At 39.6% G+C, this 24,053-nt stretch overlaps 1 protein-coding gene across 1 annotated transcript; it reads right to left on the bottom strand.

Annotated features, from left to right (window-relative positions):
• Positions 1 to 2,224: 2,224 nt before the first annotated feature.
• On the bottom strand, positions 2,225 to 2,611 carry LOC130868333 (fructose-bisphosphate aldolase A-like). The gene has a single exon (XM_057760594.1). The coding sequence runs from the start codon at positions 2,609 to 2,611 to the stop codon at positions 2,225 to 2,227; it is 387 nt and encodes a 128-aa protein (XP_057616577.1).
• Positions 2,612 to 24,053: the final 21,442 nt, after the last annotated feature.

Raw genomic sequence — 24,053 nt, 5'->3', positions numbered from 1 at the left:
GTCTCTTAAAATATATTAAGCTGTTCTCTACCATTGTCAGTTCTGCCATTAACCTTATATTACAAACAGTTTTTTCTTCTTTCTGTCTTTTTATGAGTGTAAATCTTACCTGTTAAGAGCTAGAACAGTCAAGCTCAAACCCAACCTTCCAGGCAGATTCTATACTGCAGCTATACCTAATAAACAGCCCTCAACTGCTCAGAGATATTTAAGTAAGTGATATTTAAGTAATTATTAAAAATCTTTTCATAACAAAAGAGACAGGTTGGCTCCTAGCAGCAGCTCTCTGCTCCCTCCAAAGAAGACAAAAGACAAATGGGCACACAGAACAGCATTCTTCTACAGTTCACTTCAACTGCCAAGCACTGACCATTGGACAAAACTGCCTTTTGTCTAAACTAAAGACCTCCAGGCATGGACAGAATCGCTGAAATTGACAGCCTAGCTGCTCAGGTCAAGGTAGGCCTGTCTTCCTACAGATTTCTTAGCCCACAGGGTCTTTTGGAGCCTGGCAGGCCTAGCATTAACCAGCAAAGGTCAAGTGCAACCTTCACTGACCATGAAGGACACAAAAAAGTAGCTCTGGGTGCCAACCAAGTAAGTACTCTGTCATTTTTTAATCAGTAACTCAAGTAAAATCTTATCCTTCTCAAAGATCTCTGACAGTTTGGTAGCTGAAAGGTTTTGCCAGGTTACCTCACCAAATAAATTTCAAATCAAATTTATCTCTTATGCTGCCTTCCATAGTATTAAAAAATACTTTTCATTGTACAAACATATGTCACAGTCATAAGTCATTATACAATATCTATGTCTAAAACTTCTGTTTTCACAAACCCAAGGAGTTCTTGTGAGTTGCAGGGAGCAGAATTAAGGAATCCATCTTAAACAGGTAAGATACCCCCTCAATTCCCTAGTCCAAAAAAATTATTTTTTCTCTTAATTTAACTTTGTTCTTTGTTCTGCCAATACCTTAAACAGGATAACGGACACCAGACATTTCCGTGCCACAGACACTGGTCAGAAGCAAAGAGACCAGCTATGCCAGGATGTGACCAGCACATAGCCTTCCCAGGTCCCCCCACCCCCAAAGACAATGCCCACAATAAGCCGGAAGCAGTTTTGAGAATTTGCTGCCCCAATTCCTTCAAACTGTGGTGTCTAATCTCCTGCTTTTTATTGTAAGGAAGACGTGGGAATGTTATTCTTTTGTTCTCTGGTCCCTTTAAGGGACAAGCCACGCCCACTCCCAGCGACTTCTGCCCCCTGCCCCGCCATCTTGAATCTCTCTTACTGTCCTCTCCTGGCCTGTGCACATGTGTCTCTCTGTCCCCCCCACTCTCTCTCTTTCTCTTCTCCTCTCTCTCTCTCTCTCTCTCTCTCTCTCTCTCTCTCCTCTAAGTAATACATGTTCAGTTTTATGCCTATTTACTGTGTCTTGTAAGCCTTTTACCCACCGCCTGCTCAACTGCCCACTAGGATGGCTCTCCCAGCCACATGGCAGGACCAGCCTGCCCGAAATGAGCCACTGCTCATAAACTGCCCAGGGATCTTGTAGCTCCCAGACCCGCTGCCTGCCCTGCCATGTGTCTGCTACTAGCTGCTGGGAATCTGCACGGCTCCGGCAGCTGTCTCTGTAGGGCTAGCGGCTGCTCTGTGAGCCCGCCGGGGGCATGCCAGGAATTTTTAAAATCATAAAAGTGATTATATTTAACTCTCTTTCCTTGATTTCTAATAAAATGAACTAGGGCTCCTTGAAGAAGTGGTTGATTTAGGGACTGAAGAAGAAATAAATCTGGGATATTTTGTGGTTCCAGAAAGGTGAGGACTAACAAACCAATCAAACACGATAATAAGTCCTGATTGCCAACTCATTTTGAGAAAGTCTGAGGAATTAGAAAATCAATTCTGAATAAATTTGTGTCAGTATTTTCAGGCAGAGTTAACTAAAGGATAAAAGGGGGGGGGACTAATCCCGTAGGCTGGTGGCTTTGATGGGATAAGAGGAAAAATGAACCAGGCACTCTTGTTTCAGCTTTTCTTTTTTTTCCCCCTTAAGGAGTTGTTTATTGGCAATGGGCTGGAAGGAATGGCAGAATTAGCATTCGCAGACAACACCACACCAGTCAAGAGGACAGCAAGAGTGATGGGAAAGCCTGAAGGCCCCCTCTTCAAAAGCAAGTGGGTAGGCGGGGGCCTGGAGTGTTGATGGGGCAGCCTTAGTTCACCTCTGCTTAGTAGGCATGGTCTCACCATTGGTTCCTGCCAGGGGTACCACGCCTTTATCTACCTTAATGCCCACAACACCGCCCTTGGACTTGATAACTTGGGGGAAGGGACGTCCATCATCCGCCTTCTGGTAGAGTGTTTCGTGGAAGAGGATCACCCCTCCAATGCAGGGGTTCACACGGTCATCAGCAGTTAGCAGCAGCTGGCGGTAGAAGAGCCTGTTCTCTTCGTTGTTCTCAGTGCCAATGGACTGCAGCCACTTAGCAATGCTTCCAGTGGACTCATCTGTGGCCAGGATGCCCTTGCCCGGAGCCACAATTCGGTGAGCGATGTCAGACAGCTCCTTCTGCTCCGGGGTTAGTGCTGGGTATGGGTAAGACATGGTGCCAGTGGCAGCACATTCCTGGCACAGGAGGAGGTGGGTCTGCCGGGTATGGCGGTGGGTGACCGAAAGGACAGAGGAGCGAACGTGGATAAAGTCATCAGAACCCCAATCTGTGTGCGTTCCAAAAGAACGCAGCCTATTGAGCTGAGGGGGAAGGGGATCTGTTTCAGTTTTTCAAGACAGGGTTTCACTGTTTTGCTCTAGCTGTCCTGGAATTCACTCTGTAGACCAGGCTGGCCTCAAACACACAGAGATCCACCTTTCTCTGCCTCCTGAGTATTGGGATTAAAGGCATGCACCACCACCGCTCCACCCAAAGAAAGCACTCTTAAGCATAGGCAAACTTATTTTTTTTTCTTCCGGGATGCCACTATGTGAGCTGCTTCACCATGCCTTTTCTGCCATGATTAATTGAAACCATTGAAAAGCTAAATTAATATTTCTTCCTTTAAGTTGTCTATACCACATAATTAGTCATAATAATACAAAAATGCCTAAGAAATACAGGCAATAACTTATTGAAAGAATTATAATGGTCAAACCTGGAACAGCTAAGTGATAAAATAAATAAATCAGCATGAGATCATAAGTCAAGGTCCAAAATAAATATCTGTAAATCAACACTGACATAAATAAACAATTGAATAAATAAATAAGAACAGATGGACAAATTGGACTGAAAAAAAATCCTAATAGTCTATATAGACACTCCCCACAACAGTGGAGTTTGACCGTTTATCCCTTCAGTATGACCAAAGCTAGGAACTTGCTTCTAAGGTGTGCCATAGAGAGAAGGAAGAAAAGCACTGAGAAAGATAGCAAACACCACTGCAGACAGATAAAATAAAACCAGCAATGTTAAATCATGACCTAACTTTATTTTTCCTCTAAGATTCCATAACCACTATGTAGTCATAAGAACAACACTGGATAGAACCCAATTGGTGGCTATTCTATAAAACATGAATAGGATTCCTCATGACTATCAAGATCATCAAAAAACAGGCAAATATAAGAAACTGTCCCAGCCAGCACAGTCTAAAGAGACTCAAGAACCAAAGGTAATGAGGTGTCATGGGTAAAACTGGAACAGGAAAAGAGCTTTAGGGGAAAGCTAAAAGGAATCTGAATCAATTCTGACTTTAACTAATGCAAATGTATTGGTACTGGTTCATTATTTATGATAAACACAGTCTACTAATGGACAATTATAATAGGAAAACTGGGTGTAGGTAAACAGGGAATTTTCTGTACTATGCAATGACTCTGTAAATATAAAACTAACCTACAATAAAAAAATTTTGTTGCTTTTGCATTATGAGGTTGATCCTATATATTCCCACAGCAGTTATTTCTTAAAAAGGAAAGGAAGGAGAAAGTGAAGAAGGGAAGTGAAGATTAACCAAAGTATGACTTCCTCACTTTGAGTAGGTATTAATTACTATAAATATAGGCATCTTAGATATACTTAGCTTTGGATTAGGCATTAAAATGTGCAGCTCTATTTTTCTAGCAAGGACAATGTTGCTGATAAGATTCACTTATTAAGAAATAAAAGAAACACAGAGCTTATTAGCTAGTTGAAACTTTTAGATGTGTTCAAAGTAGGTAGATGTGGGGAGAGCAGTAGAGATTCAAAGAAGCCTTTACAATCAATAACTCAATGGCATGTAAAAATATTTACTGTTAATATCTTCTGCTTCTTGTCTAACACTGACAAAAAGAAGAATATGGGAGTATAGATTTTTGCTGCATGAAAGTCACCTATCTACTTTATAGTTGTTCTGAAGAGGTCAGTAACTGTCTATTGAGTATATGTTGTATCTGTTCTGTGATACCTTGGTAAGTTTTGTTTAAGTGCGGAAGTGGTCAAACACACATGCAGTTGTCAAAAAATTACAAATAATAGATTGAAGGAATGAAAAAGCAATTTAAATGAAGGAAGAAAAACCATGAAGAATTTATTGGAATAGATTTCTCCTGGTTCACTTCTGTTACTGTGATAAACACCATAACCCTGACTATATTATTCATGGTTTTCTAGAGGAACAGAACTTGTTTGTATGTATGTATGTATGTATGTATGTATGTACAAATGTATACATGTATATTTATGTGAATATATATGTATATACAATTTTATATATAAGGACTATATATAAATGGGATTTATTAGAATGACTTACAGACTGAAGTCCAGCTAGTCCAACAATGGCAGTGAATAAAATAGTCCAAGAATCTAATAGTTGCTCAGTTTACAAGGCTTCATGTCTCAGGTGCTATTCAGTCCATACCAGAATCTCAAAGAAGTGGGCTCTAATGCCAGTAAAGGAATGGATTTGCAAGCAAGGTATGGACAAGCAAGCAAACAGCAAAATCTTATATGTCATTAGTTAGGATTCCAAAAGAATGCATGGCCCAGATTATAGATGTATCTTTCTGCCTCAAGATTCAGATCAAAGGTGTGTTGTTTACCTCAAAGATCCTGACTAGACGTAGACCCACCCACTTCAAACTGAGACAAACAAAACAAACATACACTCAGAAAAAAGACCTCAAAAATGGTGTGCCCTTTATTTGGGGTTTTAGTTCCAGATGTAGTCAATTGACGACCAAGTATAGACATCACAAAGACCAAATCAGCTTGGGGAAGAAATAGAATATTTTACCTTAAACCTCATAGTTCATCATGAACAGAAGTTAGGGAAGGAACTAAAGGCTCATTCACTCCCAGTCCAGTTGTAGTTGGTGTGTTCCCATTAACTCAGGCAAACTGTCTCAGTGTGTGAACCCCTCACGGTCTTGACCTCCTTGCTCATACTCTCACTCCTTTCACTCTTCAACTGGACCTTGGGAGCTCAGTCCAGTGCTCCCATGTGGGTCTCTGCCTCTGTTTCTATCTATTGTTGGATGAAGGTTCTATGGTGATATTTAAAATACCCATAAGTCTAACTACAAGGCAAGTCCAGTTCAGGCACCCTCTCCTCTACTCCTTAGGGTTTTATCTGGGGTCATCCTTGTGGATTCTTTGGAATTTTTCCTAAAGCAAGGTTTCTTGCTAATCCCATAATGACTCTGTCAATCAAGATATCCCTTTCCTTGTTCTCATATCTGTCCTTCCTCCATCTCGACTATTCTATTACCTCAAGTTCTCCTCAGCCCTCCCCTTCTCCCCTTCCTTCTACACCCCACACCCATTTCCCCTATTTTGCCTGGTGATCCTGTCTATTTCCAATTTCCAGGTGGGCCTATATATTTTTGGGGGGGTTCATGTTATTACTTAGCTTCTCTAGGATCTTGAACTAAAGGCTCAATGTCCTTTGTTTATGGCTAGTATCCACTAATGAGTGAGTACATACCATATGCATTTGGGGGGGGGGTCTGGGTTACCTCACTCAGGACAGTGTTTTCTAATTCCATCCATTTTCATGCAAAATTCAAGATGTCACTGGTTTTGTTTTACTGCTGAGTAGTACTCTAATGTGTAAATGTGCCACGTTTTCTTTATCCATTCTCCAGTTGAGGAGCATCTAGGTTGTTTCCAGGTTCTGGCTATAACAAATAATGCTGCTATGAACATAGTTGAATAAATGTTTTTGTAGTATGATTGAGCATCTTTTGGGTATATTCCCAAGAGGGGTATTGCTGGATCCTGAGGTTTGATTCTCAGTTTTCTGAGAAACCACCACACTGTTTTCCAAAGTGGTTGCACAAGTTTGCATTCCCACCAGCAATGAATGAGTGTTCTTCTTACTTCACATCCTCTCCAGCATAGGTTATCATTGGTGTTTTTGATCTCAACCATTCTGAGGTTTTAATTTGCATTTCCCTGGTAGCTAAGGAAGTTGAACATGTCCTTAAGTATCTTTTGGCCATTTGAAATTCTTCTGTTGAGTACATCCCATGTTCCACTCATATTTGGTTTCTAGCCATAAATAAAGGACATTGAGCCTATAATTTGTGATCCTAGAGAAGCTAAATAAGAAGGAGAACCCAAAGAAAAACATATAGGCATCCTCCTGAATATTAAACTTCATCAGGCAATGAAAGGAGACAGAGACAGAGACCCACATTGAAGCACCGGACTGAAATCTCAAGGTCCAAATCAGGAGCAGAAGGAGAGAGAGCATGAGCAAGGAACTCAGGACTGCGAGGGGTGCACCCACACACTGAGACAATGGGCATGTTCTATTGGGAACTCACCGAGACCAGCTGGCCTGGGTCTGAAAAAGCATGGGATAAAACCGGACTCGCTGAACATAGTGGACAATGAGGACTACTGAGAACTCAAGAACAATGGCAATGGGTTTTTGATCCTACTGCACGTACTGGCTTTGTGGGAGCCTAGGCAATTTGGATGCTCACCTTCCTAGACCGGGATGGGGGTGGGTGGTCCTTGGACTTCCCACAGGGCAGGGAATCCTGATTGCTCTTCGGGCTAATGAGGGAGGGGGACTTGATTGGAGGAGGGGGTGGGAAATGGGAGGTGGTGGTGGGGAGGAGGCAGAAATCTTTAATAAATAAATAAATTAAAAAAAAAGAAATTCTTCTGTTGAGAATTCTCTGTTTAGTTCAGTACACCATTTATAATTGTGTGGCGGCGCAAATGAATGTAGACAGATTATATAGATATATACAGCTTTAATAAGGAAATAAACTTACAGGACCACAGGTTCCCGCGGTGTACCAGAAAAGCGGAGCAAAAGAAAAAAGGGCTGCTGGGCTCACACCCGGCAGATTTATCCGTAAACATTAGCCCGAGGCGAACACGCTCCCAATGGGTGGGGCTATGTCCCTACATAATTGGGTTATTTAGAATTTTAATGTATAATTTCTTGACTTCTTTATGTATTTTGGAGATCAGTCCTTTGTCTGATGTGGGGTTGGTGAAGATTTTTTCCCATTCAGTAGGCTACTTTTTTGTCCTAACAACTGTGTTCTTTGCTTTACAGAAGCTTCTCAGTTTCAGGAGGTTCCATTTATTCAATGTTGCTCTTATTGTCTGTGCTACTGGGGTTATACATAGGAAGTGGTCTTCTGTGCTCTTGTGTTACAGTCTACTTCCCACTTTCTCTTCTGTCAGGTTCAGTGTGGTCAGATTTATATTGATGGCTTTAATCCATTTGGACTTGAGTTTTGTGCATGGTGATAGATATGGATCTATTTTCATTCTTCTATAGGTGGACATCCAGTTATGCCAGCAACATTTGTTGAAGATTCTTTTTTCTGCTGTATAATTTTAGCTTCTTTGACAAAAACCATGAGTTCAAAGGTGTGTGGATTAATATCTGGGTCTTCAATTCGATTCCATTGTTCAATGTCTCTTTTTTTATGCCAATAACAAACTGTTTTCATTACTGTAGCTCTATAATAGAGCTTGATGTCAGGGATGGTTATGCCTCTGGAAATTCCTTTATTGTATAGGATTGTTTTGGCTATCCTGGGCCTTTTGTTTTTCCATATGAAGTTGATTATTATTCTTTCAAAATCTATGAAGAATTGTGTTGGGATTTTGATGGTGATTGCATTGAATCTTTAGATTGCTTTTCATAGGATTGCCATTTTTACTATGTTGATCCTTCTTAGCCAAGAGCATGGGAGATATTTCTATTTTCTGGTATCTTCAATTTCTTTCTTCAAAGACTTAAAGTTCTTGTCAAATAGATCTTTCACTTCCTTAGTTAGTGTTACCCCAAATATTTTATGTTATTTTTGGCTATTGTGAAAGGTGATATTTCTCTGATTTTCTTCTTAGCTTCTTTATAATTTGTGTATAAAAGGGATACTGATTTTTTTGAGTGGATCTTGGATCCTACCATATCACTGAAGCTATTTATTAGCTATAGGGGTACTCTGGTAGAGTTTTTGGGGTCATTTATGTTCACTGTCTATAAATAACAAAAGTTTGGCTTATTCCTTTCCAATTTGAATCCCCTTGATCTCCTTTTATTGTCTTATTGCTATTGCTAAAACTTCAAGAACTATGATGAAGAGATATGGAGAGAGTGGACAGCCTTGTCTTGTTCCTGATTTTAGTGGAATTGCTTTGAGTTTTTCTTGGTTTAATTTGATGTTAGCTGTTGGCTTGCTGTTTATTGCTTTTGCTATGTTTAGGTATGATCCTTGTATCCCTAATCTCTCCAAGACCTTTATCTTGAATGGGTGTTGAATTCTGTCAAATGCTTTTTCAGCATCTAATGAAATGATCTAATGGTTATTTTCTTTTTTTTATTTATTTATTTATTTATTTGGAGAATTACCTTGATAGATTTTCCTTGGTTTCCTAGGGTATCATTCACTGATTTACTCAACTCTTCAAACTTTGTTATACTTCTCATCCATTTCTATAAGGGCATTTTTTACATGCTGTTTAAGGGCATCTATCACTTTCATAAAGTCAATTTTTTTCTACTTCTTCTTGATTAAGGTGTTCATGTCCTCCTGTTGTAAGGTCACTGGGTTCTGGTGGTTTCATGTTGTTTTTCAGATTGTTGAGTGAATTCTTGCATTGGGCCTGCCCATATCTTCCTCCAAATGCTCCCCTATGGATCTTCTTTTACAGGATCAGGTCTCCTTACCCACTGATGTACCTTCCCAGTGATGTCACTCTCCAGTGATGGCTCTCCTGGTGTCTAGATGGGATCTCCGTGTTGCTTGGGTAGCTCGTAAACAAAGGGCCTACCTTGCTTGCTGAAGGCAGGCTATTGAGACAAAGGAACTACCGCCCTCCCGGTTGCCCTCACGATTCGGTCCCAGTGCCCAAACAGGCTGAGCTGGGTGATGTTATGTGCCCGAAGAGGGGAGGGAGGCAGAAAGGGGGGTTCTGGATGCAATCTGGGTGGGATAGGAAGAGAGAGGCAGTATCCAGTGAGTACAGCCCCTGCAGGAAGACCAGGAAGTGTAGGGGGGATGAGGAACATCTGAGTTCCCTGTCCCAGGCTGCTGCCGTGGGTCATAAACTCACTCACCCCAGTGATGGCTCTCCTGGTGCCAAAATCGGATCTCCATGCTGCTTGGGTAGCTCGTAAACAAAGGGCCTACCTTGCTTGCTGCCTACATTGATAGATTTTCATATGTTGAACTAGCCCTGCATCTCTGGGATGAAGTCTACTTGATGCATGATTTTTTCGATGTGTTCTAGGATTTGGTTTGCCAGTATTTTATTAGGAATTTTTGCATCTGTGTTCATGAGTGATACTGGTCTGTAATTCTCTTTCATGGTTGAGTCTTTGTGTAGTTCTGGTATCAGGGTAACTGTAGCCTCATAAAAAGAGTTTGGCCAGCCAACATGAAACTAAATGGAGAGAAACTTCCAGAGATTTCACTAAAATCAGGAACAAGACAATGTTGTCCAGTCTTTCCATATCTATTCAATATAGTTCTTGAGGTCCTAGCTAGAGCATTAAGACACCAAAAGGTTATCAAGGGGATACAAATCAGAAAAGAAGTAAAACGCTCACTGTTTGCTTACTATATAATAGTTTACATAAGTGATCCTATTCTATGACTCATAAACACTTTCAGCAATGTAGCAGGATACAAGATTAATTTTAAAAAGTCAGTAGCCCTCCTGTACACAGATGATAAAAGGGCTGGGGAAGAAATCAGAGATACAACACCATTCATAATAGCTACAACTCTAACCAAACAAGTGGAAGACTTGTATGACAAGAACTTTAAATCTTTGAAGAAAGATACTGAAGAAGACAACAGAAAGTAGAAAGATCTCCCATGCTCTTGGGTAGGCGGAATTAACATAGTATAAAACTGCAATATTACCAAAAGCAATCTACAGGTTCAATGCAATGTTCATCAAAATCCCAGCAAAATTTTTCATAGACCTCAAGAGAACAGTACTCAACTTCATATGGAAAAACAAAAAACCCAGGATAGCCAAAATAATCCTGTACAATAAAAGAACTTCTGGAGGTATCACAATCCCTGACTTCAAACTCTACTACAGAGTTACAGTACTGAAAACAGCCTGGTATTGGCATAAGAATAGACAGGAGGACCAGTGGAACCAAATCAAAGAATTGGATACTAATCCACACACCTTCGAACACCTGATTCTTGACAAAGAAGCAAAAAATATCAAATGGAAAAAAGAAAGCATATTTAATAAGTGGTTCTGACATAACGGGATATCAACATGTAGAAGAATGAAAATAGACCCATAGCTATTACCATGCACAAAACTCAAGTATAAATGGATTAAAGAACTCAACATAAAGTCAGTCACACTGAACATTATAGAAGAGAAAGTGTGAAGTACACTTGAACGCATTGGCACAGGAGACCACTTCATAAATAGAACTCTAGCAGCACAGACACTGAGAGAAACAATTAATAAATGGGACCTCCTGAAGCTGATAAGCTTCTGTAAAGCAAAGGACACAGTCAACAAGATAAAATGATAGCCTACAGAATGGAAAAAGATCTTCACTAAGCCCACATTGGAGAGAGGTCTGATCTCCAATATATACAAAGAACTGAAGAAATTAGTCATCAAAGGAACACATAATCCAATAAAAAAACCTGGAGTACAGACCTAAACAAAGAACTCTCAACAGAGGAATCTAAAATAGCTGAAAGACACTTAAGGAAATGTTCAACATCCTTAGTCATCAGAGAAATGCAACTCAAAACAACTCTGAGATTCCATCATACACCTGGAAGAATGACCTAGATCAAAAACATTGATAACAACTTATGATGGAGAGGTTGTGAGGTAAAGGGAACAGTTCTCCATTGCTGGTGGGAATGCAAGCTTGTAGAGCCCCTTTGGATGTCAGTGTGGCAATTTCTCAGAAAATTAGGAAACAACCTTCCTCAAGACCTAGTAATACCACTTTTGGGTATATATCCAAAGGATGCTCAATTGTGCCACAAGGACATGTGCTCAACTATGTTTATAGCAGCATTGTTAGTCATAGCCAAACCTGGAAACAACCTAAATACTCCTCGACCAAAGAATGGATAAGGAAAATGTGGTACATTTACACAATAGAATACTACCCAGCAGAATAAAATAACATCTTGAATTTTGCAGGAAAATGGATAGAGCTAGAAAACCTTATTTTGAGTGAGATAACCCAGACATGGAAAGAAAATTATCACATGTACTCACTCATAAGTAGTTTTTACTCATAAATCAAAGAAAATCATCCTATAAATCACAATCCCAGATAACTTAGACAACAATGAGGACACTAAAAGAGACATACAAAGATCTAATCTATATGGGAAGTAGAAAAAGACAAGATCTCCCCAGTAAATTAAGAGTAAAATGGGGACCTTGGGGGGGGGTTGAATGTGAGGGGAGAGGTAGGGAGGGGAGCAGAGAAAAATAAAGAGCTCAATAAAAATCAATAAAATAAAAAAGAGTTTGGTAATGACCCTTCTGTTTTTATTATGTGGAACATGTTGAGAAGTACAGGTATTAGCTCTTCTTGAAAGATCTGGTAGAATTCTGTGCTAAAATCATCCAGCCCTGGGCTTTTTTTTTTTGGTTGATATATTTTTGGTGACAGCTTCTATTCACTCATGACTTAAAGGTCTATTTAAATTGCTGAGCTGCTCTTGATTTATTTTTGGTATATGGTATCTATCTAAAAATTGTCCGTTTCTGGCAGTTTACAAGGAAATTCGGTACCAACCTACCCCAGAATCCAGCAATACCACTCTTGGGAATATACCCAAGAGATGCCCTATCATACTACAAAAGCATTTGTTCAACTATGTTCATAGCAGTATTATTTGTAATAGCCAGAACCTGGAAACAACCTAGATGCCCCATAATGGAAGAATGGAAAAAGAAAGTGTGGAATATATACGCATTAGAGTACTACTCAGCGGTAAAAAACAATGACACCTTGAATTTTGCATGCAAATGGATAGAAATAGAAAACACTATCCTGAGGGAGGTAACTCAGACTCAAAAAGATGAATATGGTATGTACTCACTCATAAGTGGATTCTAGCCATAAATAAAGGATATTGAGCCTATAATTCGTGATCCTAGAGAAGCTAAATAAAGGTGAACCCAAAGAAAAACATGTAGTTAACCTTCTGGATATTAGAAGTAGACAAGATAGCCAGGCAAAAATTGGGAGCTTGGGGGTGGGGGTGGGATGGGGGTAAGGGGAGATGGGGAGAAAGAAGTGAGAAGGGGAGGATGGGGAGAGCTTAGGGGAATGGGATGGTTGGGATGGAGGAAGGGTAGATATGGGAGCAGGGAAGTACATTTCTTAATTAAGGGAGCCATTTTAAGGTTGGCAAGAGGCTTGACTCTAGAGGGGTTCCCAGGTGTCCAAGGGGATGTCCCCAGCTTGTTCCTTGGGCAGCTGAGGAGAGGGTACCTGAACTGGCCCTATCCAATAGCCATACTGATAAATATCTTGCATATCACCATCGAACCTTCATCTGGCTATGGATGGAGATAGAGACAGAGACCCACATTGGAGCACTGGACTGAGCTCCCAAGGTTCAAATGAGGAGCAGAAGGAAGGAGAACATGAGCAAGGAAGTCAGGACCGCGAGAGGTGCACCCACCCACTGAGACAGTAGGGCTGATCTAATGGGAGCTCACCAACGCCAGCTGGACTGGGACTGATGGAGCATGTGATCAAACTGGACTCTCTGAACATGGCTGACAATGAGGGCTGACTGAGAAGCCAAGGACAATGGCACTGGGTTTTGATTCTACTGCATGTACTGGCTTTGTGGGAGCCTAGTCTGTTTGGATGCTCACCTTCATAGACCTGGATGGAGGGGGGAGGACCTTGGACTTCCCACAGGGCAGGGAACCCTTACTGCTCTTAGGACTGGAGATGGAGGGAGAGAGGGAGAGGGACATGGGAGGAGGGAAGGATGTGGAAATTTTTAATAAAAAAAATAAAATAAATTGTCCATTCCTTTTCCTTTTTCCAATTTTGTGAAGTACAGGTTTTTGTAGTAAAACCTAATAATCATCTGAATTTCCTCAGTGTCTGATGTTATGTCCCCATTTTCATTTCTGATTTTGTTAATTTGGGTGTTCTTTTTAAGCCTTTTGATTAGTTTGGATAAAAGTTTGTCAATCTTGTTGATTTTTCTCAAAGAAGCAGCTGTTTGCTTCATTGATTCTTTGTATTGTTTTCTATGTTTCTATTTTATTGATTTCAGCCATCAATTTGATTAGTTCCTGTCTTCTATTCTTCCTTGATGAGTCTGCATCTTTTTGGTCTAGAGCTTTCAGGTGCACTCTTAAGTCTCTAGTGTGAGCTTTCTCCATTTTCTTTATGTGGGTTCTTAGTGCTATGAATGTTCCTCTTAGCACTGCTTTGGTATGTTAGCAACAGGTTTGGTATGTTGTGCCTTCATTTTCATTGAATTCAAGAAAGGTTTTAATTTCTTTATTTCTTCCTTGACCCAGGGGTGGTTCGGTAGTTAACTGTTCAGTTTTCGTGAGTTTGTAGAGTTTCTGGAAGTAGCACTGTTGTTAAATTCTAACTTTACTACATGGTGATCTGATAAGACACAGGAGGTTATTCCATTTTTTTTGTATCTGTGGATATTTGCTTTGTTACCGAGTGTGTGATCAATTTTCAAGAAGGTTCCATGAGGTGCTGGGAAGAAGGTATATTCTTTTGTGTTTTGTTGGAATGTTCTATAGACATCTGTTAAGTCCATTCAATTCACTACATCTCTTAGTTCTCTTATTTCTCTGTAAGTTTCTGTCTGGTTGGCCTGTCCATTGGTGAGAGAGGAGTTGTTGAAATCTTCTACTATTAGTGTGTGGGGTTTGATGTGTGATTTAAGTTTTAGTAATGTTTCTTTTACATATGTGGGTGCTTGTATTAGGGGCATAGATATTCAGGATTGAGACTTTATCTTGAAGTTCCTGTTATGAGTATAAAGTGTCCTTCTCCATCTCTTCTGATTGATTTTAGTTTGAAATTCATTTTGTTAGATATTAGGATAGCTATGCCTGCTTGATTCTTAAGTCCATTTGATTGGAAAACCGTTTACCGATCCTTTACTCTGAGGTACTGTCTGTCTTTGAGGTTGAGGTGTGTTTCTTGTAAACAAGAGAAGGCTTTATCCTGTTTTTGTATCCATTCTCTTGGCCTGTGTCTTTTTATAGATGAATGGAGTCCATTGATATTAAGTGGTATTAATGACCAGTGGTTGTTTACTCTGGTTAGTTTTCGGTAGTAGTGTTTGTGTGTTTCCCTTCTTTTGGATATGCTTGTGCGTGTGGGAGTATCAGATGTCTGTGTTATTGTGGGTGTAGTTCGCTTCCTTGGGTTGATGTTTTCCTTCTAGTACTTTCTATAAGGCTTGGTTTGTGGATACATATTGCTTAAATCTGTTTTTGTCATGGAATTTCTTGTTTTCTCCATCGACGATGAAAGAAAGCTTTACTGGGTCTGCAGCACATCTATCCATGACCTTCTGGCTTTCATGTTTTCCACTGAGAAATCAGGTGTAATTCTGATAGGTTTACATTTCTAGGTTACTTGCCCTTTTTCCTTTTCAGCTTTTAATATTTTTTCTTTATTTTGTATGCTTTGTGTTGTGGTTATTATATGCCAAGCAGAATTTTTTTTTGATCCAGTCTATTTGGTGCTCTGTAAGCTTCTTGTACCTTCATAGGGATAGCCTTCTTTAGGTTGGGAAAGTTTTCTTCTATAATTTTTTTGAATATATTTTCTGTGCTTTTGAGCTGGAGTTCTCCTTGTTCTACTCCTATTATTCTTAGGCTTGGCCTTTTCATGGTGTCCCAGATTTCCTGAATGTTTTGTGTTAAGGGTTTGTTGAAATTACTGTTTTCTTTGACCAATGAGTCTATTTCCTTGTATCTTCAGTGCCTGAGATTCTTTCTTCTATTTCTCATATTCTGTTGGTTATACTTGTCTCTGTAGTTCTTGTTCGTTTACCCAGATTTTGCATATTCAGAATTCCCTGGGTTTATGTTTTCTTTATTACCTCTATTTCAGTATTCAAGTCTTGAACTGTTTCCTTCACCTGTTTTGATTGTTTTTTCTTGGTCTTCTTGGGTTTCTTTGAGGGATTTTTTTTTTAATTTCCTCTAATTTTTTTTTCTTCTCTTCCATTGCTTTAAGGGAGTTTTTCACTTTCTCTTTAATGGTCTCTATCATTTTCATAAAGTTATGTTTAAAGTCATTTTCTTTTATTTCTTCTGGGTTAGGATGTTCAAGTCTTTCTGTTGTGTGTCCACTGGGGTCTGGTGTTACCATGTTATTTTTCAGGATGTTGGAGGAATTCTTGCATTGGTACCTACTCATCTCTTCCTTCAAATGAGGCCAGCAGTGTCTTGGCATCTTGGTCCAATCCTTGCTGTGGCTGTCTCTTAGGTCCTCTCAGTATTGGAGCAAGCTGTGTTCAGGACTCCAAGTGCTTCCAGGCTAACAGATGGGTTTGTGTTGGGGTGGGCCATAGGACAGCCCAGCCAAAGAAAACTCCCTGCTGGCTGACTAGAAAAGCCAAGGGAGTTGAGTAGTGGCCCCTGGGTTTTGTCCCACTGGAGGGGTCCTAAAGAGGAGTGGAGCATCTGGCTGTTCAGCCCTGTGGCTGTTGACTCACCTCCAAGGTCCCCTGAGTATTGGAGCAAGCTATATTTCATGGCTGTAACAGGAGGAATGGGCTGCTTGCCATCCCAGCTGCCTGGCTAGCCTACACCAGAAATTATCACACAGAAACTGTATTAATTAAAACACTGCCTATCCCATTATCCTTAGTTTCTTATTGGATAATTCTTACACCTTAATTTAACCCATTTCTATTAATCTGTGTAATACCATGAGGTTGTGGCTTACTGGGGAAGATTTAGCATGTCTGACCTGGCAGCTCCATGGCGTCTCTCTGTATGCCCTTTTTCCCAGCATTCAGTTCTGTCTTCTCCATGCCTACCTATGTTCTGCCCTATCAAAAGGCCAAGGCAGTTTCTTTACACAACCAATGAAAGCAACACATAAACAAAAGTAACTCCTACACCATTTCCCCTTTTGATGGAGGAAGGTCATTGGCTAATAAAGAAACAGCCTTGGTCCATTTGATTGGCCATCCTTTAGGTGGGTGGAGTAAACAGAATAGAATGCTGGGAGGAAGAGGAAGTGAGCTCAGATGCAGGGCAGCTCCTCTCAGAGCCAGACACGATGAAGCAAGCCACCAGGTCAGACATGCTGAATCTTTCCCGGTAAGACTGGTGCTACACAGATTATTAGAGATGGGTTGATCGGGATATGAGAATTAGCCAGTAAGGCTAGAGCTAATGGGCCAAGCAGTGTTCAAAAGAATACAGTTTGTGTGTTGTTATTTTGGGGCTTAAGCTAGCCAGGCAACCAGGAGCTGGGGCAGCAGGAACACAGCCCACAGCTCCCACAACAAAAAGAAGGTGGGGGCTAAAGCGATGGCTCAGAGCTTAAGAGCACTAGCTGCTCTTCTAGAGGTCCTGAGTTTGATTCCCAGCAACCACATAGTGGCTCAAAACCATCTATAATGAGATCTGGTGCTTCTTCTTGTGTATATATGTTAACAGAACATTGTTTGCATAATAAATAAATAAATCTTTAAAAACACAAAAAACAAAAAGGAAGGCTTTAACTTTAACATAGAAAAATTACATATAACAGGTATCAAGCAAGAATTACAGTTACAATATTTATATCTATTTATCTTTTATCATAACTAAGGAAAACTATAATAATAACTATCCATTCTTCAACTCCATCAAAGACTCCAAAAGGATATAATATTATCTAAGTAAACAGGAAGTACATTGTAAGCAACTTCCAAAACTCTAGAATTGACAGAGACATCTCGCTGCTGGACAGTCACCCAAAGTTCTTCTAAACCATTGGGGCATCCATCTTTAGCCTACAGGCCCATAGTATCCAGCAGACTCTTCCATGAAGCAGGAAATTTTAAAGACAATTCAGTCACTTTCTTCTGTGTCCTGCAAATTGTCTTGCAGACTCTTTCATGAAACAGGAACCCCGAAGGATTATCTCACCTTTAGACAAGTTCAGCAATCATCTCTCTGCGGGTTCCTTATGTCCAGTTTATGCATCAGTCCAGGCAAGAGCAGTTTCTTGTCCAAGTGGCTAACCAACTCCATAAGGAGTCTCTTCGATGCCCATCTTCTTCTTGAAGTAGATTAGTGCTACCAGGAGCAGATGAGTCTCATTGTCATGAAAAGCCCTAAGTTATTAAAATGTTTTAAATGCCATATTCTGTAGTCATTGAAAGATATGAAGAATGCCTATCCATCTGAAATATATCTATGCACATCTAGAAAATCTAACTAACATGACTACAACTTGACTATTATAGATGATTATCTATTAACCTATATTTCTTAATTATACATTACATTTTAAATGAACTATACAATCACAATACTTTAATCAAGATCAGAAATATCATATACATATAACAAGATTGACCTTAAATTTAAACCAATAAAGCAAGATCCATACCAATGCAAATTATTCATATCTATATCACAGGACTTCAAATGCTTGCAGGCTAACAGATGGGTTTGGGTCGGGTTGGGCCAGAGGACAGTCCAGCCACAGGAAATCTTTTTGCTGGCTGGATAGTAAAGCTTAGGGAGATGGGGAAGGACCCCTGGGTTTTGTCCCACTGGGGAGGTCCAAGAGAGTGGGGCATCCAACTGTCTGGTCCTGTGGCTGTTGACTTACCTTCCAGCTCCCCTCAGTATTGGGGCAGGCTGTGTTTTAGGGTTTCATGGAGCTCACAAGCAAATATGTTGTTTTGGGGGTGAGGTGTTTTGGGGGATAGCCCAGCCAAAAGAAAACTCCCTGCTGCCTGTCTAGAAAAGCCTAGGGAGTTGGGGAGGGGCCTCTGGGTTTTGTCCCAATTGGGAGGTCCCAGAGAGTGGGGAGTCCAGCTGTCTGGCCCTGTGGCCACTGACTCACCTCTTAGGTCCCCTCAGTATTGGAGCAGGCTATGTTTCACGGATCCACAAGCTTGCAGGCAAACAGCTCAAAAAATGTTCTTTCACACCATTCTTGCTCCATGAGTCTCTTGCCTCCACAAACTCTGTTGTACTTGCCCTTACAAGGTGCACACCCTAATTCTATCAGTGTTAACAGCACATTTACTGTACGTCAGGCTCCTTCCTAAGCACTTTCCATAGTTTACCACTGTAATCAGGTGCAAATATGCAATATGTGTAGTTTATTATCCCTATATTATAGACTAAGAACTGAGACACATGGCCATCTTTGATATTTTTATAGGTTAGTTCTTAGAGACTTAAGGTTTCCTGTAAGTCTTATAATTATCTTTATGAATATCAGTTTTAAGACTGACAGGATGTTTCAATGGGTAAAGATGCTTGCCATGCAAGCCTATCAATCTGAGTTCAATGCTCAGAACCCACATAAAGGTGGAAAGAGAGAACTAACTCCAGAGTTGTTCTCTAACTGCCATACATGTATTGTGGCACATGTTCTCCTAATACTAATTAAAATTTAAAAATAAAGTTAATTTTATTTATCATATTGTTCGGTTTCTCTTTCTAAATCTAGAATCTCCTTTCTTTTTCCTTACTTTTTAAAGACAGGGTATCATTATGTAGCCCAAGTTACCTCCTGTCTCAGTCTCCCCAGGGCTAGGATTATAGGTGTGAGTTATTATGCCTTGTCCTAAAACTGAAATTTCTGACTACAAGTCTTGTATGCATAGTTCTTCTGAATAAAACCTGCTTTCTTCTCACATAAAGATGGGTGGGTGGATGAACTCTGTTACGGCATCAGCACCCTTGCTTTATGTGTGTATAGTTTTTCAATCTTTTGGACTATAGACTTTTAAAAGTGACTACAGGAAAATAGGTAAACAAGGTGCAGAGCTTCATTACATTTTCTGTACAATTGTCCACAGATAGTGTACAGGGAATTCCTTATTTGTCCAGATGGGTGGGCATCAAAGCACACACCTGCAGTTTGCACCTCCTTTAGGACAGATTTCTTGTGTCTTTTTGAGTGCCTGAGAGACTCATTTCTTGAAGCTCATTCTATGGACTTTTTACCTAGTTTAATGTTTACATTTATTGATCCCAATATAAAATATAAGCCTCCCACAAATATTTTGAAAATGAAAAAAATAACCATAACAAAAAATTGCTTTAGAATTTTGATATTTCTTTTTAAACTTTAAAATTTCAAACTATGTTTTAACCATTGTAGAGAAGACTGAAATGCTGGCTCTTGCAGACCTAATTACATTGCTCTTTATTCTTGAAAGAATAAAGTAGCAAAGACAGACAACACTAGATAGTTAAAAAGACTGATTCTCTGAGTTTGCACAGCTTCTAATCATGTTACTTTTCTGCAGAGAACACAGTACTTCAGTTCTGTTGCTAAGAATAAGGTCATCTCTCTCTCTCTCTCTCTCTCTCTCTCTCTCTCTCCGTGTGTGTGTGTGTGTGTGTGTGTGTGTGTGTGTGTGTGTCTGTGTGCTTTGAATAGAATCCAGGGCTGCATACATGTAAAACAAGTGACTCAGCTTCTTTCTCCCAGCATTCTGTTCTGTTTACTCCACCCACCTAAGGGTTGGCCTATCCAATGGACCTAGGCAGTTTCTTTATTATTTAACCAATGACCTTCCTCCATCACCAGTGGAAACTTGGTGTTTCCCCTTTGGTCAGTGTAAACACTTCCCTGAATTGGATAAAGTGAACGTCATGTACCCCTCTGGTACTATTGGAGGTGGATGTACCCCCACCTGTGGACTTTATGGCTATGGCTGGCCTTCTTCACTGACCCCATATCCCTACCACCACCATCAGAGCTACTACAACCCTCCAGCTTCCTTAGGCATAACTGGGATACTGTGACCTTTCCTTCCTCCTTTCCCTTGTCCACCTCCCCTGCAAGAAAGCAACGATCCAAGAAATGGTGTTTGATTTCAGGAAAACATAATCAAAAAAGCATGTAAATAAATATAAGCAAGCGCATACTAAATATTAACATATCAGCCCTTTTCCAGGGCAGACCAATTTAAACACAATTTCCTGGCACATACAATAGATTCCATCTGGGAAAGCATAAAAGCAAAGCAGGCCATCTCCAGATTCAGGACACACTGACCAGATCATGTTCTATAGCTATGTTCTGGCATGCAACAAGAATAATCATGTCTTATAAGTTAAATGTAAATGTTTGTCACAAAAGGCAAGAAATCACATCCAAGAACAATCCAGGGAACAAAATGCACCTGAGGTTAAAGACCCTCTATCTTTTTCCTGGAGCCTCTCTCACAGCTCCCCATGACATTGTTCACTTTGGATTATTCTTTTGACTGTGTTCCAACATCTCCCCTTTTTTACCTTTTAAATTTTAGAGTATTTATTCTTGTTTGGAGCCATTGACATCCTAAGAGAAGCATGAAAAGACATATGATAAGAGCAATGCTAGATGCAAGAACACTATGCACAATCCTTTGTCATTAGGAATGAGGATTCATGCCTTGGGAGGCATCAGAAATCCTTCTGCTATTCATTGTCCTGAAAGTTCAGGCACCTGCTGAGAAAATGTCTAAAAATTTTCATCCTGATATAGTGATCTAGTTTTTTATATAATATGGGACAGGACAATGATTGCATGTGGGGCAGATCATCCTGAAAAATGTCAGGTAGGTTTCCCATGAGACAATATAAAAAAATAAAATAAATAAGGTTATAGCAAGAGTATCTTAGGGAGTAGTTTCATGCTTTTTAGTTTTAAAAAGTTATTTCTTAAGGGTAGAATGTGCACATTCTACGAATATTCGACCTTTTGCGGTATAAGGAATTCTAGCGATAGGTTGAAGTTGTCATTCATAGCAGAATTTCTACTAGTAAAAGCTAAACTGTTATCAGTTTTTAACTGTGTGGAAAAACCCATAACAGTGAGTGCCTGCAATAAGGTGGAAATAAGGAGGGTAATTCATTTAACTTTGATAGGTGAATAGTTAATATTTTATAATATAAGTCTTGACCATCAATACTTAATTTCTCGTGTGACTATGCAGTGGGGGCATCAAAGATGTCAAAGTCATTGACATAAGCTGGAATGTCATTTTCTTCCCAGTTAACAAAGTGAAGAGCAGGAGAATCATAAGCCAATATGTCTTGGTAGTAACAGATGTATTCTACAGAGGCAAGATGGCAAAAAGCAGCAATATTTCAGTCATATCCTTCCCCTGACAGTTCATCAGCTCTTTCCTCTCACTCCCTAATTATTTCAGCTGAGTCATCATTGGTATGGAGACTGTTCTTTTGGTTTGACAACTCCATCATTCAATTCTCTTCCTTTTCTTCAGGTGTAGGCTCTGCTGGTGCTTTGGAACCTCTTTCTCCATCTTCCCCAGGTCACATCAGCCTTTCAGGTATCCACACTGGCTTTCAGCACCCCAAGAAAAAAACAGAAACATAGCCTTGTCTCCATGGGCAATTCAAATGGTCAGATAAAACATCTTTCCAAAGAACTGTGACGTAACCCTGAATTGTTTTGAAGGGGCCCAAAAACATTTTTATCAGTAAGGTTATCCTTGCCTAAATTGAAAAAAGAAATGCTTAAGTTTATAAAATAGAATATAAAATATTCAGTAATCATACTACCCTACTTTCCCTCCTTTGTTTTTTATTTTTTCTTCATCTCTGTGTTTTTTTATTAATTAGATTTATTTATTTATTTTACTTCCAGACTGCAGTTCCTCCTCCCTCCTGTCCTTCCATTACATCCTCCTTCCTCACCATCAATCCCCCAATCTGCTCCTCCTGCATTTTTGTTCAGAAAGGGTGCAGCCCTTTCCATAGGTATCAACAAAACATGGCTTATCAAGTTGAGGCAGGACTAAAGCTCTCCTTGTATTAAGGCTGGAAAAGGCAATTCATTATGTGAAATAGGTTCCCTAGAGCCAGTCAAAGCATTAGCATTCCACTGCTAGGAATCACACAAGTAGACCAAGCTACACAACTGTCAGGGCCTAGGTTGGTTTCTTTCAGGGTCCTTGGTTGTCCATCCAGACTGTGAGTTCCTATGAGCCCAGATTAGTTGTTTCTCTTGGTTCCCTTGTGATGTCCTTGAGTATGCAATACTAATAATAAGTCTCCATGTCATGATTTGGGAGCTGGTTGGTGGCCCAAAAGAAAAAGGCTGCTGCAGATGGGGATTGAATTGAATCTATACATTATTTTGTTAACATAACCATTTTACTATGTTTATCCTACCAAACCATAAACATCTTTCTGTCTTCTGAAATCTTTTCCAATTTCTTCTTTCCAAGATCTGAAGTTCTAGTCATAAAGGTCTTTCACTTGTTTGGTTAGAGTTACCCAAATATATTTTATATTACTTGTGGCTATATTACTTGTGGGTGTTTTTTTCTGATTTATTTCTCAACCCAATTATTGTTTGTACATGAGAGGGCTACTGATCCTTTTGAGTTAATCTTGTATCCAGACACATTGGTAAAGATGTTTATCAGCTGTAGGAGTTCCCTGGTAGAACTTTTTGGATCGCTTTTTTATATATAATATTATCTGCAAATAATGGTACTTTAACTTCTTCCTTTCCAGTACATAGCCCCTTGATATCCTTTTGTTGTTATGTTTATCTAGAACATAAATTACTATATTGAATAGATATGGAGAAAGTGGACAGACAGCCTTTTCTTCTTCCTGATTTTAGTGAAATTGCTTTGAGTTTCTCTCCATTTAATTTTATATTGGCTGATGGCTTCTGTATATTGCTTTTATTATGTTTTGGTATATTACTTGTATCTCTGATCTCTCCAAGAATTTTATCATGGAGTGCTGTATTTTTTCAAAGGCTATTTTTGCACCTAATGATATGATCATGTGGGGTTTCTTTCATTTTGTTTATGTGGTGGATTATATGGACAAAATTTCATATGTTGAGCTATTTTTGTATCTCTGAGATGAAGCCTTCTTGATCATGATGAATGTGTTCTTTAATTTAGTTTGCATTTATTTTATTAAGTATTTCTGCATCTATGTTCATGAGAGAAAATGGTCTATATATCTCTTTCCTTGTTGAATCTTGGTGTGGTTTGGGTATCAGAGTGACTTTGGCATTACAATAAGAAAATAGCAATGTTCCTTCTGTTTTTATTTTGTGGAACAATTTGAGAAGTATTAGTATTAGCTCTTCTTTGAAAATATGGTAGAATTCTGTGCTGAAACCATCTGGTCCTGGACTTTTTTTAGTTGAGAAACTTTTAATGGCTATTTCGATTTCCTTAGAGGTTATAAGTCTGCTTAAATTGTTTATCTGGTAGTGATTTAGTTTTGGTATGTGATATCTATCAAAAAATTTGTCCATTTCTTTTATGTTTTCTAATTTTGTAGAGTACAGGTTATGAAGTGTGACCCAATGATTCTCTGAATTTCTTTAGTGTTCTT

This window comes from Chionomys nivalis, chromosome X (assembly GCF_950005125.1).
Source record: "Chionomys nivalis chromosome X, mChiNiv1.1, whole genome shotgun sequence".
Lineage (NCBI taxonomy): Eukaryota > Metazoa > Chordata > Mammalia > Rodentia > Cricetidae > Chionomys > Chionomys nivalis.
The sequence above is the reverse complement of the archived record's forward strand: the minus strand, read 5'-3'. Positions and strand labels throughout refer to the sequence as shown.